The sequence below is a fragment of the Cyprinodon variegatus genome, unplaced genomic scaffold (assembly GCF_000732505.1).
Source record: "Cyprinodon variegatus isolate N-32 unplaced genomic scaffold, C_variegatus-1.0 Scaffold828, whole genome shotgun sequence".
NCBI classification, from domain to species: domain Eukaryota; kingdom Metazoa; phylum Chordata; class Actinopteri; order Cyprinodontiformes; family Cyprinodontidae; genus Cyprinodon; species Cyprinodon variegatus.
In genome coordinates, this window is record NW_015151281.1 from 329,795 (window position 1) to 347,330 (window position 17,536).

At 36.2% G+C, this 17,536-nt stretch overlaps 1 protein-coding gene across 1 annotated transcript in view; it reads right to left on the minus strand.

Moving 5' to 3' along the window:
- LOC107098977 (attractin-like protein 1) overlaps positions 1–17,536 on the minus strand; it is a 60,934-nt gene that overhangs the window by 18,931 nt on the left and 24,467 nt on the right. The window contains exons 10-11 of the mRNA XM_015396892.1: positions 14,705–14,766; positions 6,040–6,118 (exon numbers count right to left, since the gene is read on the minus strand). Of these exons, the coding sequence (XP_015252378.1) occupies positions 6,040–6,118; positions 14,705–14,766 (141 nt within the window). The remainder of the gene's footprint in view (positions 1–6,039; positions 6,119–14,704; positions 14,767–17,536) is intronic.

Here is a 17,536-nt window from a genome sequence, read left to right on the forward strand (position 1 = left end):
CCAGTATTTTCGCCCCTTCCCAAAATTACTTCAATGGAAGGTTTCCAGATGGATATGCGGAGCAAATCCATCTGGCGGAGTCAGGTTAGCTACAAGTAGCTTTAGCTTGACATTTTTTTTCCAATGTAACAATGAGTTTGAAAACCTGTGGAATAATAAATAATAATAAAACTTTTAAAATATGAGAAACTACTGAGCACCATGAATGATTTTAAAGGGTCTGACAGAGAGGAGCTGCATTAGATAAATCCACGTTTATGTGTGTTACATCTTTGTGGCTGTCTCTCGTGAAATGCCAGCACGCCCCTCCCTTCCGTTTTCCCCCACAGGTAGCTTCAAAGAGGTCAGTCTTTGCACTACTATGTGGCATTTAGAGCTGTTGTCTCTCCTCCCTTGTTCTCTACTTAAAATCCAAGTCCCATCACTTAACTTCAAAGAAAATTATTCAAATTAACCAGCACACCTCCGTTATCATGTCCCTTTAAACTCAGACAAGAAATCCTTATCAAATTAATTTTACAGTGCGGAGTACAACCAGTGCTTTGAGATAAAAAGTAATTCAAGGAAACGCTTTGTGCTTTCTGGAAAGCCTTTAGAATTGAACTCTCTTCACACCTTTTAGCAGAAATATAGGCATTATATAATGCCTTAAACAATTCAATTGGAACACAAACATTTTCTGTAGAATGCCAGTATAAAAAAAAAAACAAAACAAAAAAAACACATTTAATCAGATGCTCATGAAGCCCTTGGCTTGATCAGTTTCATTAATGGCCTACCCATTTCTGAAAGCCTCATTAAAACCCTTTCATTTCATGTCTTCACATGAGATGAAGGCTCAAATGGCCCCAGGAAAACCTCCGTCCCTCATTTCAGCCAGCCTTGTAAATGCAGAGACACATTGGAGAGGAATCAGAAAGCCATTTGGTTTACCAGTCAAACAAGACTGTCAGGGCTCCAACAGCTTAAAGCTATCTATGCCCAAAAGAGAAGGAGTTAAATCTACTTAATAATGATAATTCCTTCATATTCTGCATGCAATGTCTGCACTCATTTCACTGTAAGCAATTAAACCACAACCAGATGGCCAATTTAACACAAAAACCTCCTCAGATTGACAATTAAAGAGACCCTTAAGGGTGCTGTAATGATTTCTGTAAGTGATTTTACTGATTCTTGCATCACGGAAGAGCAAGTTTAAAGATTGCAAAATGCTAAGTTACTTTAAAGTCTATTGTATTATTCTATGGTACAACTGTGTAAAGGCGAAGGACACCCCCCCCCCCCCCAAACCCCCCTTAGGAAAAGGTTATTGGAGCACAACTTCTGAATACAAGGTTTATATAAAAGAAAATGCCACAGCAAATCTGTAGAAACCTGTGTGTCTTAGTGTTAATATCATGGATACGGTTTATCAAAACTTTCACAAGCCTGGTACATTCAAGTGTAATCTTTTAATATTATCAACATGTCTCTTCTAATTAATTAAAAAATTTATCAGTTAAGCAGTGTCTCAACCTAAAGTAGGTAAAGAGTCTGAGTGAAATATTAAAATTAGGGGGATCTTACAAAAGACCTTCTAGCCTCAAATACCAGCATCCTATTAACCAAACATAAACTGTAGTAAACACCAATAAGAAAAACTTACAAGAGTTTGATTGGAAAAAAATGTAGATCATCCAACAAATATAATTTTCTCTCCATAATGAAGAATATGCTTCTGTTATATCTATACAATAATCAACTTATTATAACATATTTATGACTTAGATGTTCATAAGTTAGCTGGATTAATTTTTTGTTTTGTTTTACGCCTCTTAAGGTTTTGCATATTTTAAATATAGGGATGGAGCGAAAATTCAGCCACTGAAAAGTTTGGACCAAAAATGACAGAAAAGTGCATTTGCAGTCTTCGGCTGATATGTGTTTCACACCAAAAGCACACAGCCAAAATGTATGACGATGCAACCAACCGCACATCCAGCACGGGGGGGTGGGGGGGTGGGAAGAATAGAAAGCAAACAGCGCAGCCAGCACACAGAAAAGTTGTGAAGCAAGTGAAGAAAAAGATTAAAATTAGACGGCATTGACGGATTGTTAGTTGAGCATGCGAGGGGGGATGAGAGTTTTAATGCTGGACATCGGTCTCGCAGCGTGCTCAGATAAGTGGCTAAAGAAATTATGCCATAGAAATCCTGACATTACCATTAACATTCTGAATATGAACAAAATGCAACACAGAAAAGGAAACAGACGGTGAACATGAACACTCTGCCTGCGTCGGACGTGTTTAAAATGCAGGACGGTCATTCTGCCAAGGCAAATGGCATACAAAAACGTCAGGGGAAAATAATTAACTTTGATACTCTTTAATCGATTAATTGAAATGCTTTGAGTAAAAAGAAAAAAAGAAATTGTTTTTTAATAGGGTTAGAACATATAACAGCCAAAAATGATATGGCTGAAATATTTAATTATAAAGGGACAGGAAACAACATGGACAAGTAGCAAATCCATCTCTTTATTCCTTAAAAAAGTTTTGTTATTTTAAAATAAATATAATTTACATGCACTTAATAGAGAGTAATCGCATTTATTAATCATTGAGTAAAATAATTTTAGAGTAATTTGAAGCAAAATTGTAATGTGAAACAGAAAGGGTGTTCTGATCAATTTAGTCCCAGTTAAACCACTTTAATAGCGACAGGTTAATTTGAACAGAGAAAAGCACCAAGTGAAATGACTGACTCCATTTAACACCAGGACTCCCAGAATTCTGATCCTACTAGAACTCCAACTGGCAGTCAATTTGACGGGTGACATTTTTCCCAATGGAACGCAAGAGTAGTGATATTGACTGAAATGGTTCTGCTGTGTCATATAAACCCATTGTGAATATGTAAATGTAGACCTTAAAACAGGTCTAATATATATATATTTTTTAAAGGCTATATTATGTGCAATTATTATTTTTTGTCTAAATTTGAGTTAATAATAAATCAGTAAAATAAGTAAGAGTGTTTTACTCCCGCACACCACTTAGACATTGCCAAACTTTTATTGTACAGCTCTCATGACATTTCCATTTCTTAAAGTGCAGCAATAATCAAATGTAAACATTTTAGGAGGAAAAAATATGGTGCAAAAAAATGTATCGAAATGGTCAGTTTGATGCAGAATCTGTGACATGATTTAGAGTTTTCTCAACAGTTCAGCTGTCTGATGGCAGTGGAGAAGAAGCTGTTTCGGAATCTGCTGGAACTGCATTGAATGCTGTGAGGCCTCTTCCCAGAGGGCAGCAGTGAGAACAGTCCATGGTGGGGTCATTGATAATGTAAAATGGCATGTACTTATATAGCGCCTTTATTCAAGTTAGGAGACTTGACCAAAGCGCTTTACACTACATTCATTCACCCATTCACACACACACTCACACACTGATGGTGGCAAGCTACATTGTAGCCACAGCTGCCCTGGGGCTCACNGGCCCTCTGACCACCATCAGTAGACAATGCAGGTTAAGTGTCTTGCCCAAGGACACGACACTGAAGGTTGGAGTCGGGGCTTGAACCGTCAACCCTTCAATTTCAGGGCAAACTCGCCAACGCCACTGTCGCTGTAATGGGCTCTGGAAACGCCGCACTGGGCCCATAACATTATCAATGACCACCTTTTCACATTTATGACAAACATCCTAGAAGTGTTTTTTGTGCCACATTGATGCACCTGGCACTTTTGTCTTTGCCATGCCAAAGCTGGCTCTTTTGGGTCTTAAGGGTTGGTAACTTGCGGCTCTCTGGAGTGCATGTGGTTGACATACAACTGTTTTACCAGTTCAAGGATAAAAGCTCTGTGTGAGACAGTGACCTTCAAAAAGCTCCTGGACAAAACCAACGCGTTCATAGCTGCTGTGTCCAGGAGATTGTAAAAGAGCCACAGGCCACCTTTGCTTTGGATCTTTTACAGAATACTTTCTAATCCGATCCAACACATCCACGCCAACATATGTGCAATTATAGTAGACCATGGGCTCTGGTTTGGCTTTTGTACCGGCTGAGGTGTGGGCAGTACTATCCAAACCCTGAACAAAGTTTCCCCATTGTCTGATGGGTCACAGATACGTCTGCGTTTTGCAGGGGGTGGTTGATTATTGTCAGACTCTGTCAGAATCTGAGCCATTTCCTACCGACCAGTCGTCATCATAGGTCTCTCCATCTCCTCCCGAACCGCTATCATCAATATTTTGAAGCATTTCTAAAGCCTGCTAAGCTTTTACATTTCTTCTGAAAGCCATTTTTTCATATTAGCCAAAGAGTTCCAGAGTTTTCTAGGTAGAACGGTACCAAACACAATCATCCGTAGAATTTACGATGCATCTAATAAAGCTGTAAAGATGACGGCTATGAGATATCGAGTTAAATTTAACCATGTTTATTTTTTAGGTTTTTATTTTATTAAAAAAAAAAAAAAGTAAAAATGAAGGAAATACAGAAAGAGGAAAAGTCAGTTAACATGACCAAGGTAAGATTAATGTAAATAAGCTCTTTCACTTCAAAATCTCAGAACAGTCTAAATGACTGCCTTGTAAGTTCTAGTGCTGAAACAGGTTTTCTATTAAATCATCTTTTTCTTTCTTCACTTGAGGATGAAAATGGATAATTCAAAGGTCTTATATCATAAAATAGAGGTTCACTGTAGAGAACTTTTATATCCAATGTAACAATACAAGATTGAGGAGGAGACGATATACCCCCATTGACACAATAAAAGAACCAACAAAAGAAGAGATCAGAAAAACGGGCCAAATCAGACACAAACAAAAAGCTGAATTTTAATGGGAACCAACAACTGGCGTTCATTTTTACTGACTTTTTTTTTTTTTTGGACAAATATGAGTCAAAAACAAAGGGTAATTATTTCTGTTTGTTTTCATAAATCAATTAGGGGCAATACAACTGATTCCCCTATTATTAATGTCATTCCCAGAGTGGAAATGAATTGCGAGAGCCTCATTAACAAACTATGGGTCATGCAGTGAGACCAAAATAAAATTCCTGCCGTTAAACATCCAACAGCACCCAGGAGAATAGAAGATTGACTCCAAAGAGATGGAAATTACAGTCAATTCAGGAGCTGAAAAATTTTCAACACCGTTTCAGATTAGGAGCAGTAAGATGAGTTTGCATTTATCCTCTCCTCCATTTTCTGGACGGAATTCTTAAGACCCACTTTAATAATCTCCACAGCCAATGATCCCATCTTCATTTCTTTTCATCCAAACCTCTCTCAATCCACCACTGAATATCAATAAATTAATATTTCCTCTCCTTTCCATCCCTACTATCGCCTCCTTTCTGCTGACCGTAAACTCACTCTAGGACTGAATAATTATTTCCACCTTTGATTATATTGCTATTTGACACATTGCTGATCAAAAAGAAGAATGCAGGGTATTGCTGGTTTAGCATTAAAGCTTTCTTTATCAGCTGTCAAAGGATTATAAAGAGAAGTCCAGATAGTGAGATGTAAGGTCTATATATATTATATATTTTGTTAGGAATATATAATATTCCTAACAAACCGAAACACATGGTGAAAAAAAAAAGTTTATCAAATACCTTTAAATAAACAACCTACTGTTTTTATGGCTAAAATGCATTATGGTTTTCTTCAACTATACTTGCAACTCACATTTTTAAGCTATATCCAAGCAGAAATTAAGATTTCTATTTCTTATTCATTGCCTTGGTCACAATATCAACTTACAATATTTTAAATAAACAGCTACCTGCAGGTGTTGCAAATATTAGCATTAAAGAATGATATAAAACAATGACAAACCCACTTCTCTTGAGTGTACTATTAAGTTATTCATTTTTACATATGCCCAAAAGTAGACTGTCGTCTTCTACCATCTGCTGTGAAATTCTTTGTATTAAACTGAGATAAAATTTGCAGATCTGTATTTACTCACACTAGTTTCAACCAAGTACCTGAAAAGTAATTAGTCAGATTCAGCTTTGAACATCATGGACTTACCTCTCTACGCCGCGATGCCCAGCAGGTCTGTTTGATCTTCCACACAACAGCCGCCACCAGAAGTAACGACAGAAAGCAACTGTGATGACAGAAAAAAAGGGCACGATTAATAATGGAAAAACAATTGTCTTTAGTAATTTTTTTTCTTTTTTTTTGAGCTTGATAGTAGGATTTATAGCAGAACAAGCAGTAAGTATTAAAGATATTCAGTTGTATTAAATTTAGGAAGTTAAAGAATACATATTTCATAATATTTCAATTATTAATCGTAAATGTTATTGAAAACTAGAGCAGAAAGCAAGTCAAAGCAAACCTTACTCTGTAATATTTACTTGAAGTAGGTAGAAAAATGAAGGTAGAAGTATAATTTTGGCTCAGACTGAAATATTTTGGCCGATTACTTCGATTAATAACCCAACACTATGATCATTAGTCAAAGAAAAGTCCGCATGATACAAGCCTATCTGGGAGGGATAAATTGACTGATTGAGAGCTTCCACTTCATTATCTTTTTGACATGTAATGTAAAGATGATTATGCACTAAAGAGACTGAAAGAGCTGAAAAAAATCATGAACTTCAAGATTTTACATGAAAGTTCTCAAAGAATTTTCCACTTATATTGCCGTTAAAGCTCTTAAGGTAGTTTTAAAAAAAAAAAAAGCCAAAATATGGATTTCTTTTCTCTAAAGTCCAACAACCGCAAATGGGAGTCATTTATTATATAAAAGGATATCAGAAAGATACTGGGCTTGACAAAGAACTTGATGCATTTAATCAGATGCTACAGTAAGCCCTTCATGAAAAAAGTAGGAAAAAGTCTGCAGAGGACAAACTAGAAAAGGAGGAAAAAGCCGTATATTTCTGAGAAAATAGTGTTTTCTTAGTATTGCTTAATGTACAATTTTTAAATAAGCCGTTCAATGCTCTAAATGAGTTTTAGAGGTTTTAAAATGCTTATCTTTGTGTTTAAAGTATTTTACTGTAAATCTCTCCAGCATTTGCATATCAGGATAAAAAAAATAAATAAATAACACACAACTAATTTATCTAAATAGCTTAGGCTTGGCTCTTCACAAGCTTTTCTAATGTGTGATGACCAATAAGGTGCGTGCTTGAAGTAAAGCCGATAGGCTTTGTACCCCTGAAATACTAACTCATGCAAACACAGTACTTATTGGTGGCCGCAAAAAAGGTATAATGTATAATGTGCAGGTTTCTGTTGAGAGGTGTAGGGGGGCATGAGCTTTTCACTTCACCTCGCTCTTCAATAACAGCCATGCACATACTCATTTTTTTCACATAATAAAATGAGGCATAGTCAAGTGCATTTTTTTCACAACAGAAGCATTTTTACTGTCCTTATAATATTTGGGAGCTTTGGCCCACCACGCTTTTCTCTAATTCATTCTTTGAGTTCTGGTCAGGGTAGAGATTCAGATTACAAACCTAATGCTGTGGATAATGATAAAGGTTAAGAAATATGGCATTGTATAAGAGAAAGACAATAAAAACAAATTGATCAAAATCAGTAGTTGGATCATGCATAAAGATGCAGCATAACAAGCCCAGTTACAGATGAAAATACGCTCTGACCACTTGAGGCTTGATGAAAATCAACTGTAGTGAATGATCTAGAAGTCACTCGTGTTTAAAGACTCCAAATCACCTCAGGGGGTGAGGATCTGGTTATTTTTTTTCTTCTATAATTTTAAAGAAGTTTACCCCAACAAAGATGGTATTTTATATTCTATTTCCTCTCTGCCTGCATCTTCTCTATCCATCTATCATATATATATATACATATATCAATCATACATATTGTTTCAATTTGTGGGACACTGACTGAAATGAAAAATGGGCCTCAGTCCTGCAGAAATAGGGACATTTGGTCACATTTAAATTCCTTTTATTAAAGAGAAGCCCTTGCAATGTCAGTTTTTTTCATAATAAAGTTAAGAGGTTTCCAGATAGCAATGCTATACCCTCCAGTCTTATGTCTGCAGAAACCAGTGTCCCTTTTTAGTGATGTGCCAACCACTTAAGTAAAAAAAAAAAACGTCTCTCTGGAGGCAAACAGCCATCTTAACTATCATTGGCCAATTTGTTTGATATGTAAGCTTTAGATCGCCACGTGTTCCAGATGTGTTTGCTCGGATGTTTGAACACGGTGATAACCGTGAAGATCAGTAAACAGAGTGGAGACGGTTGTGACTGAAGTGCCTAAAAGACGGCCTGTGATTTTGAAGAGGCTTTAATACTTGTCTTGCTAAATTTGCAAATATAGCATACTATTTATTTTGTTAAATATGTAAAACAACAGCAGGTGTTTGATGTTCTAATACTCACATCATTTGGATGATTATTTCTAATTCCTACTAAATACCCTTAAAAAATGAATCTACGGTAGTAATGCTAATCAGCTGTTGACCTTTAAAAGGAAATTGGATCTCTTTAACACACATCTGCAACTACCTGACAGGGAAAAATGAAGCCTTTCAGGGTGCTCAACATAAAACCAAGGTCCTTCTTAAAATAATTCAGACATTCCTCCTGAGTTGTAGTGATTCTCTAGAATGTTATGCAATAATATTAGAGGAAAAGTGATATACTTGTTTTGTAGGTTGTGCATGCATCTTAAAATGTTTTGATTAAAAAGATAACACAATCTCATATTAGAAGAAATAAATTAAAGCATTGGAGAAGTTTTGATGTCCAGTCCTCCCTCTTTATCTCTCCTTCAAGGAGCTCTAAAAAACCCTGTGGGGCGATTTGACATTTTGTCATCAGGCTGATTATGTTTCCAGCAGGTTCAAGTCTCTTCAAATCTTTCCCCCACATACACAGACACACGCTGTCTCAACCTCCCCCCCAAAAAAACTCATTAGTTAATCAGTGCTTAGCTGTGTGTTTGTTTTTTTTCCATTCTTGGGTTTATGGGTCAGTGAGAACTAGACAACGTGGATACAGACAAAAGCTAAATGGAATATGATTTGTCTACCAAATGGGGGAAAAGCAAACAGTCTGTTTCATGTGGGGTATGATACTGCATAAAAGTGAAAAGGCAAAAAAGAAACCACCCATCTTAATAAAATAAAAAAACTGATCATTTTATATATATATATATATATATATATATATATATATATATATATATATATATATATATATATATTCAAAAAATGTACACATTTGTTTAAAAAGGTCAAAATGTTTTAGGTAACATGAGGTCTGCTGAACTTATGATATGTACATTCTTAAAATACTGAGGAAAGTAACTGCTAATCTGTTAGGTTAACTTGTGTCAATATATTTTTTTAGCCCTAAGGTCAATGTTGAATTTCTCGTGTTTTCAAAATTTTAAGTTTGCTTAATTTTTACAAAATAAGCTAAACTGTGTCGTTGAGGTTGAGTGATTAGATTGTTTCTACTACTACTACGTCACCGTTGTACCAAAGGCATTTTTTAACCATTGACCACAATTCAAATTGAGTTGAATAAATGCTATAAAAATAGGTTAATTGCTGTAAATTCATTTGTTTTTCTTTTTCATGCCCTACAGTAGAAATGCTGAGAGACTAATCATTTTCACATCATCTTTTCTTGTAACATATTTCTACCCATTTGTGTCAAGAAATAAAACAGGTGTTTACTTCTAAAATATCTTCCTATGGGTAAGTGCATCTACTCATTAATCCCCCCCAAAAAATACACAATTTGAATCTATGTTGCAGCCAACTATTGACGCTGAAAATGCATAAAGCTAACAACTTGCAAATAAATTGAAAAAATATAAACCTTATGTGCTTTTGTCCGATAAATAATGATCTACTAGTTGCTGCAGGTTCTAGGTGGTGAAGACTCTGGTCCATTCTGTTAGCGATCAAAGGTATGAGGATATTGCAATACTATTTTTTTTTATATAGTTGCATGTCTTGAACAGACTTTGGTTATTTTATCTCTTCTTTTTTTCCCTTTCCTCTAAGAAAGCTGAAGCTTGGGTATTATTTGAACTTGAAATCGATCAAATATTCCAAGCAAAACTCTAAGCGAACCAAGAGTTGGCGAAATAAGTCATGGAAGATATTAGAGCTACCATCCTATTCAGCTGCTTTCACCTTTTATGCTGGTTTCAGCATTAAAGCAACAGAACAAATAAACTAGAGACATTTACCAATGAAGAGTGGGCTGAAATCCTCCAAGACAGATGACAGAATTCTGGCAGTGAATCCTGTTTGCAGCAGGTTGTACCAAACAAAAGTGTGATTTACTGCTTAAGATGCCTGTAAAGGTTTGAACTACAGTAAAATCATTTCTACAAAAAGGAGAAAGCACTTCCAGTATTAACTGGGGTGGTAAATTCCTGTTGTTGGACTCATTCCAGTTCATATATTTTGCAAATATAAAATCTAAGCCTTAATTAAGTTAATTTTACTTCTTTAACACAAAGATTTGACCTAAGTTGAATTAACTTTATCTGATCAGAAGCTTTGTTGGATGCTTTTATTACTTTCAATTCAACCAGAATATTTAATGGAGTATTATTAACCAAGTATTTTACTAATACAATCATTTTGAAAATGATATTTAATTAATGATTAGTCATTTTAAGAATAAAAATAAATTAAAGCGGCTCATTCAGACCACTTTTCATTCCAATGCTTTGTCTCACAAGATTACAAGACTTGTGTATGTCCATTATGTGGATGTAGCATTAGCAGCTTTCCATGATTTGTTTACCATAATTTATTGGCTCCTTCTTACAATTTTACACACAAGCAGCAACATTACCAACTATCTGCAGGTGAGCCTATATTTGTTGGAATCACCCCTTTTGGTGGAACAGAGATGGGAATGCTGATAGCGAGACGGACTAAAGTTAGTACCCTTCCAGTATTCACATTAGTAAAACAGAAGGACCAAATTACGCTTTTTGGAGGGTGCGCTCTTATGAGTTTTTCTGGTTTACATAATGAGACCGCATACAAAAAAAACCAAGGCACTTTCACATTACAGATTTTCTGGCAGGTTTTACTTGAAGCCAAACACACATTTTAACATAAAAAAGTCCAATTTCCAGTAACTGACATCTTTAAGGGTGGTGCTAACTCAGTTTATAAACAACATCCTATTACAGAACAACTCAGGAATTTGTTATTTAGATGGATTTTCATAAATATTGAGACCAACTTGAGTTTTGATCAATTGAGACAGAGTGTAACATTCCTTTAATTAAGCAATAATTAATGTTTAGAACATAAAAACAAGAGAATCGTGTTCTTTAACTGGTGTGATGAGTGTTTGTTCATTTAGATTTAGGCAATAAATTAATTCTAAAGTGATAATAAAAGTTAAATAATATGAAGGTTCTTTTAACCTGTGTAATTGGCAGCGTAAATGACAAAAGTAGTCTCCTTTCTCAGTTTTCTATCCAAAGGTTTCATGATTTGGGCCATTCATGCTGTAATATGATCAGCTGGAGGCACAAGCTAAGTGACTGCATGACAGCTTCCCTGGAAACGTATTGTGGATTGGGCACTGATGGACAGGTGCCTCGGGCAAAGCTTGTCTATTATGCCCTTTGTGATGCCTACACACAGAATTTAGGAAAACCGGAACCATACACTTTTAAAAGAAAATAAGCGCATGAGGAAAAACTATACAAGGCTTGTGTCTTCTATGATAATAGCAGCAAACCAAATCAAATGATTTGGAGAATACAGGTAGGAAAAAAATAATGCAGGCAACAAATCAAACTTGTAGAGTAAACAAAAGCAGATATGCAGGAATTCTCACTGAATCATCTTTATGTACTCAGACCTTAATGCGCTTTTAAACAGCTCGACTGACTCATTAAAAACATTAAAATAATGAAAGACTTCAGTCACAGCTCTGAGCAGGAAAAAAAAATCCTGAAGAGCCCTCATATCTTGATCACCCACACCTTCTCTCGAGATGCCACTTACAAAGAATTATGCACCTTCTTAAACTGTTACTGGTAGTTAATTTGCCACTTTAAAACAAGGAAAATTGTATATACTTAGTTAAGAGGGACTCAAATAACTCAATAAGTAATAAGAAGCATAGGAAGAGAAGGAAGAGGTGGATAATAGTCATACTTGACCGATTTAGAGCATTAAAAGTATAGCTTATATATAAAAATAAAGGGACTTTTTCTTGGTCTCTATACAGTTTGTTTTTAATGGAGCATGAAAGTTTGGACTCCGGTCACCAGGTTTACTGATATTCCTTATCTTTGCTGACTTAAGTGTTAAAAAGAAATCCAAACGAAGGACATAAGATGAAGTATTAGTAAAGCTTAAACTCGAAATACCCTTTCTTTGTAACTACCATTGAGGAAACCCGGGGCACAGTTTATTTATTGCTTAAATTGTGATGTATAAACAAAATAAATTACAGTGAATCTTACAGCAGGACGATGATCTTTGTCTCCCACAAAACCGCGAGGTGTTAGTAACTGCTAAAGTAGCGCATCCGTTTAATAAAACAGTAGTAGGGTTTGGGCAAATGAGATGAATATCGTCAGCATGCACTGTCACTATGGTAACTGCCACGCACAAGCTGCCGACGCCATTTTGATTTTGTTAGCCACTGGAAGAGGAGCACATGGAGCTACAAATGTACTGTAGGTGGAGAGCAATTTAAGTTGTAGATGACTGAGAAAAACATGCATTTTCCAGAGAAAATATCTCAATGTCAACTCAGCGAGCTACACACATCCAACCAAAGTTTATTTATTTAACTCCATTGGTACCGTTTAGTCAATTTCCAGCAGTTGAATCAACATTCATTATACTATTGATATGTTAGCAACATCTTCGGCTGAAAATGAAACCAATATTTGGCGTTGATTTTTCGGTGTTGAATGTTGAACCCACTGAAGTCATCCACAGAAATAAAATAAAACATCAGGTTTGTTTTCAAAATAATAACTTTTTGTGGTAACTTTTAAAGCCTTCAAGAGTCACCATGGTCCTTCAAAAAGCTACAGAATGCCCAATTTCTATTCAATGTTGTCGACTCCTATATTTATATATTTTATATAGTAGCTAAAGTTTGCATATATTGTCTCCTTTATTTAACATGTATACTCTTCAATATCTAGTTTGACTATTTTCTACTAATTTAATGTTGAAATGGCATATTGTTTTCATTTCTATCAGTTTAGGATCTGACTGAGTTGATATTCTTAACTAAAGGGAAACAGAATAGGGAAGAAAACGTTGAGTGAAACAGAGTTCATCTTTGGGCCAAGCAGCAAGAGGAGCAGTGAGGAGATAGAGGGAGAGCCGGTACTAGAAAAGGAAGATACGGCACCAGTCAACTGTATATGTTTAAAAGTCAGATGTTTAATGCATGATAATTGAAGTATTGTGTAAGATTATAACAGAAATATGTTCAAACGCTTTCCTTAACAAGAGTGAACAGATTAGGCACCATCTTCAACATAATAGTGTAATGGGGCTTCGGTGTCTATCTAAAATACAGAAGTAAATTTGAAGCAACTCATTTCAGTTATAATGGAATGGCTTTTGTGACACAATACCTGTAGATAGAAGCTTCAAAAGAAAGATGATATAAAATAAAGTTTACAATGTCTGATATATTTGGCATGGGAGAAGAGGAAGAGAGAAATGCATCACCTAGCATATTCAAAAGTCAGAATCATGTTGTTTTTGCTCCTTAAAATTGGCCAGATTTAAATGATGGAATTAAAATGTTTCTGGTAAGCCTGCCCCCTGACCAGCTACAAAGTTCTGACCCTTGACCTCTGTATTTTTTGGACCCTGCGTACAGCCCTGCCTGTGGCATTGCGTAGGTGTAATAGAAGCCCAGATCTCTTTCACGTCATCTGCTTTGTTAAGTCTGGTGACTATCATCCTCCTCTTGGCAACAGCCCATAGATTTTCTATGGGGTTGAAGTCAGGGGAATTTGCTGGCCAATTAAGAGCAGGAGCACCTTTAGGCTTGAGCCAGCTATGGCGACCTGTGGAAGTGTGGGCAGCAGCCCAGTCCAAATAGAAACAGCATCTCAATAGAGCTTGACAGTACAATAAAACCTAGAGTCCTCTAGAGTTTCCTGATAGATGGCTTCAGTAACTGTAGACTATAGTCTTTTTTCATTTTGTATTATTATATGGACTTAATGGTTCTCTTTTTCATGCATTTACAGTTTGTTCTGCTTAAGATCAACCAAAAAAATGCACTGCAGGGGGAGATTAGAGTCTCTTTGCTAGAACCTGACACCATAAATATGTCTTGCATTTCACTGTCCCTGTACAAATAAAATCTTCTTTAAATTTTTTTTTTACAAAACTCAAATTTCCCATGGGTTTACCCTTTCTGTACATCGTAATCATCAAAACTACAAGAAATAAAGGCTTGCAATATATAACTGTAGGCGTAGTGATTCTATACCAGTTTCACCTTCTGAGATGACTGGAATACATGTACGCGGTATTCTCATTTTTCCATTGTACCTGTATTTAAGTCGAAATAGTAAAGATTAGCTGAGAAAGTTCACTTTATTTGTACATATATGGAGTAAAAAAGTGGTTCTATTGAACTGTAATGGTGATGTGTTATCTTTCCCAACAATACCAAAAGCAAAAAGTGAAAAAGAGTGAACCAAACAGTGCTCTTACCTGAAAAAGGTCACAAAGAATTGGACGAGGTCCATAATACTGTTGTGTTGGGAGAAGGCAATCTATTGGAGAAAAAAGGACACACGATTCAGTATTTGATTATGAACAAAATCTGTTGATATGAGGGAAGGTTATTATAAAACATAGAAACCTCTCTCTCCCTCTCTCTGTATGCATACATTCATATATATATTTCAACCATTATATTTCCATTACAATAAACGTGCCTTTGGGCATCTTGAAAACTGTGCCTGAGTTGAAATGTGACATTGTGAGGAGGTTAATGTGACATGACGTTCACAGGTCAAGTCAGTGCTGAGAACCAAGTAGGCCCGCTAAAGGTCACTGATTCACTTGGAAGACTTGTTATTAAAACCCACGTCAAAGAAAAAAAAAAAAGTAGGTTTGATGTAATAGTGTGGCTAAAGACAAGAACAAGGTAGAAGTTTCTGGCAGTATACATCAAAGTTCATTTGATCAGCAGGATGGATGTGAGGTGAAGGGAGGGCCTGACCTGACCTGCAGCCAACCAACTGCATTCAGCTCAGGCCAAGAAAGGCTATTAAAATGACATGCTTTTTGGACTTTTTCTTTTCTTTTCTTTACTTTTTTTTTTTTTAAACAAAACAAAAAAATAATGTTATTATAATATTGTTTTGTAATAGAAATAAAAAGCTATAAATAAACACAGCTGACATAATCAGACAGGTTAAAAAGTCAGGAGTCACACAGTGGGTCATGATTTTAGAATTTGCTGATGTGTGTCAAAGAAGCTCTACAAACAAGTGTGACAGGTCATATTTTTAACTGAAAAGACAGGAGCAAAGTACAGTTAGGTTCAAACATTTCTGGACACTGCCATTTATTTTGCCTTTGGGGTTATTGTTTCCATTTACAAAAATGTTTTAATTATATCACACTTATATAAAGGATATGAGCAGAATTGTCAGTGTCTAAGTGTTAACGAAGGAAGGAAGGAAGGAAGGAAGGAAGGAAGGAAGGAAGGAAGGAAGGAAGGAAGGAAGGAAGGAAGGAAGCAAGGAAGCAAGGAAGCAAGTGTGGAAGGAAGGAAAGAAGCAAGCAAGTGTGGAAGGAAGGAAGCAAGAAAGCAAGTGTGGAAGGAAGGAAGTGTGGAAGCAAGTGTGGAAGGAAGGAAGCAAGGAAGTGTGGAAGCAAGTGTGGAAGGAAGGAAACAAGGATGCAAGCACGTGTGGAAGGAAGGAAGCAAGCAAGTGTGGAAGCAAGGAAGGAAGGAAGCAAGTGTGCAAGGAAGCAAGCAAGGAAGGAATCAAGGATGCAAGCAAGGAAGAAATCAAGGATGCAAGCAAGTGTAAAAGCAAGTGTGGAAGGAAGTAAGGAAGGAAGCAATGATGCAAGCAAGTGTAAAAGCAAGTGTGGAAGAAAGCAAGGAAGGAAGCAATGATGCAAGCAAGTGTGGAAGAAAGCAAGGAAGGAAGCAAGGATGCAAGAAAGTGTAAAAGCAATTGTGGAAGGAAGCAAGGAAGGAAGCAAGGATGCAAGCAAGGAAGCAAGCAAGTGTGGAAGGAAGGAAGCAAGCAAGGAAGCAAGCAAGTGTGGAAGGAAGGAAGCAAGCAAGTGTGGAAGGAAGCAAGGAAGGAAGCAAGTGTGGAAGGAAGCAAGGAAGGAATCAAGGAAGGAAGGGCATTTACAAGCCTTTCTGTGCATAAAGCTAAGGCTAGAACCTTCTAGTCTTTGTTTCAATGAAAACAAGAGGCAGAAAGTTATTTTCTATTGTAAATATATACACAGATATTACAATGATAGGAATCAAATCCTATATGATATATTTGTCATTTTAAGAGTAATAGTTATAGCTCATTGATGATTTATGTATTGTTGCCTGGGAGGCAACACATGCAGTGAATAATGAGTCAGGAATATGGTTCATCTTCATTAAAGGAGAGATTACAGACAGCCCTGGCAGCTAAATCATATATGATAGGCCACATCATGGTGACAAGTCATTATCTACCACAGATGCTTTGAAGCCATTCTGTCCTGAAAGCATTTAGAACCACAAAAACAATGTCATCTGCAGCTGTATTGAGCCTCTGATTGGCAACGTGTAGTGCTGGGTAATGGAGCACCATTTCTGCTTTTAGACGTGGACCATTTGCGTCACATTTGTTGCTCTGAATGTCAATTTAAAAAGTGGACGGTACAGAATGGCTAAAAGGAAAAGTAGAGGTTTCCATGGGTTATTTAAACAGAAAACATTTACCAGCAAACATAATGGCATTGCTCATTTACATTGTCCATAATAAAAATAAAAAAAAACAATGGCTAAATATTTTGAGTTTTTAGCATTAGTGGTGAGGGAGCAGGGTGATATTTAGGTTAAGAGTCTGTATTGTGCCAAACTCTTCTTCAACAACTCCATTACCCTCTTACACTTTGGTCACCTTTGACTTTTCTCTTCGTTATTAACAAGAAAATGAGAGCCGCTGATCTGAAATACGATGGTCACTGACACGGCTAACATGAAAAGTACAAATGATTGGCTGGCTTTTTAATAAGTGGGACACTTTTTGTTTCGTGCTTATAAAACTTGCCTTCCACATGATGTGAACTCAAAGCCACAAATGCAGGTTAATTTAATTTCGATTTGTTCATTTCTAACCACTGATTGTCCATTATAAAAACCTTTTTTTTTTTTGAGAACATGGCCCAAAGCACAAAGGTCTAACATTTATTTCAGTGCAAAATATCTTTTTTATGCTCCATTTCTCAAATCTCACCTCCCTATTTTTATTTTTGATGGATGGATGGATGGATGGATGGATGGATGGATGGATGGATGGATGGATGGAT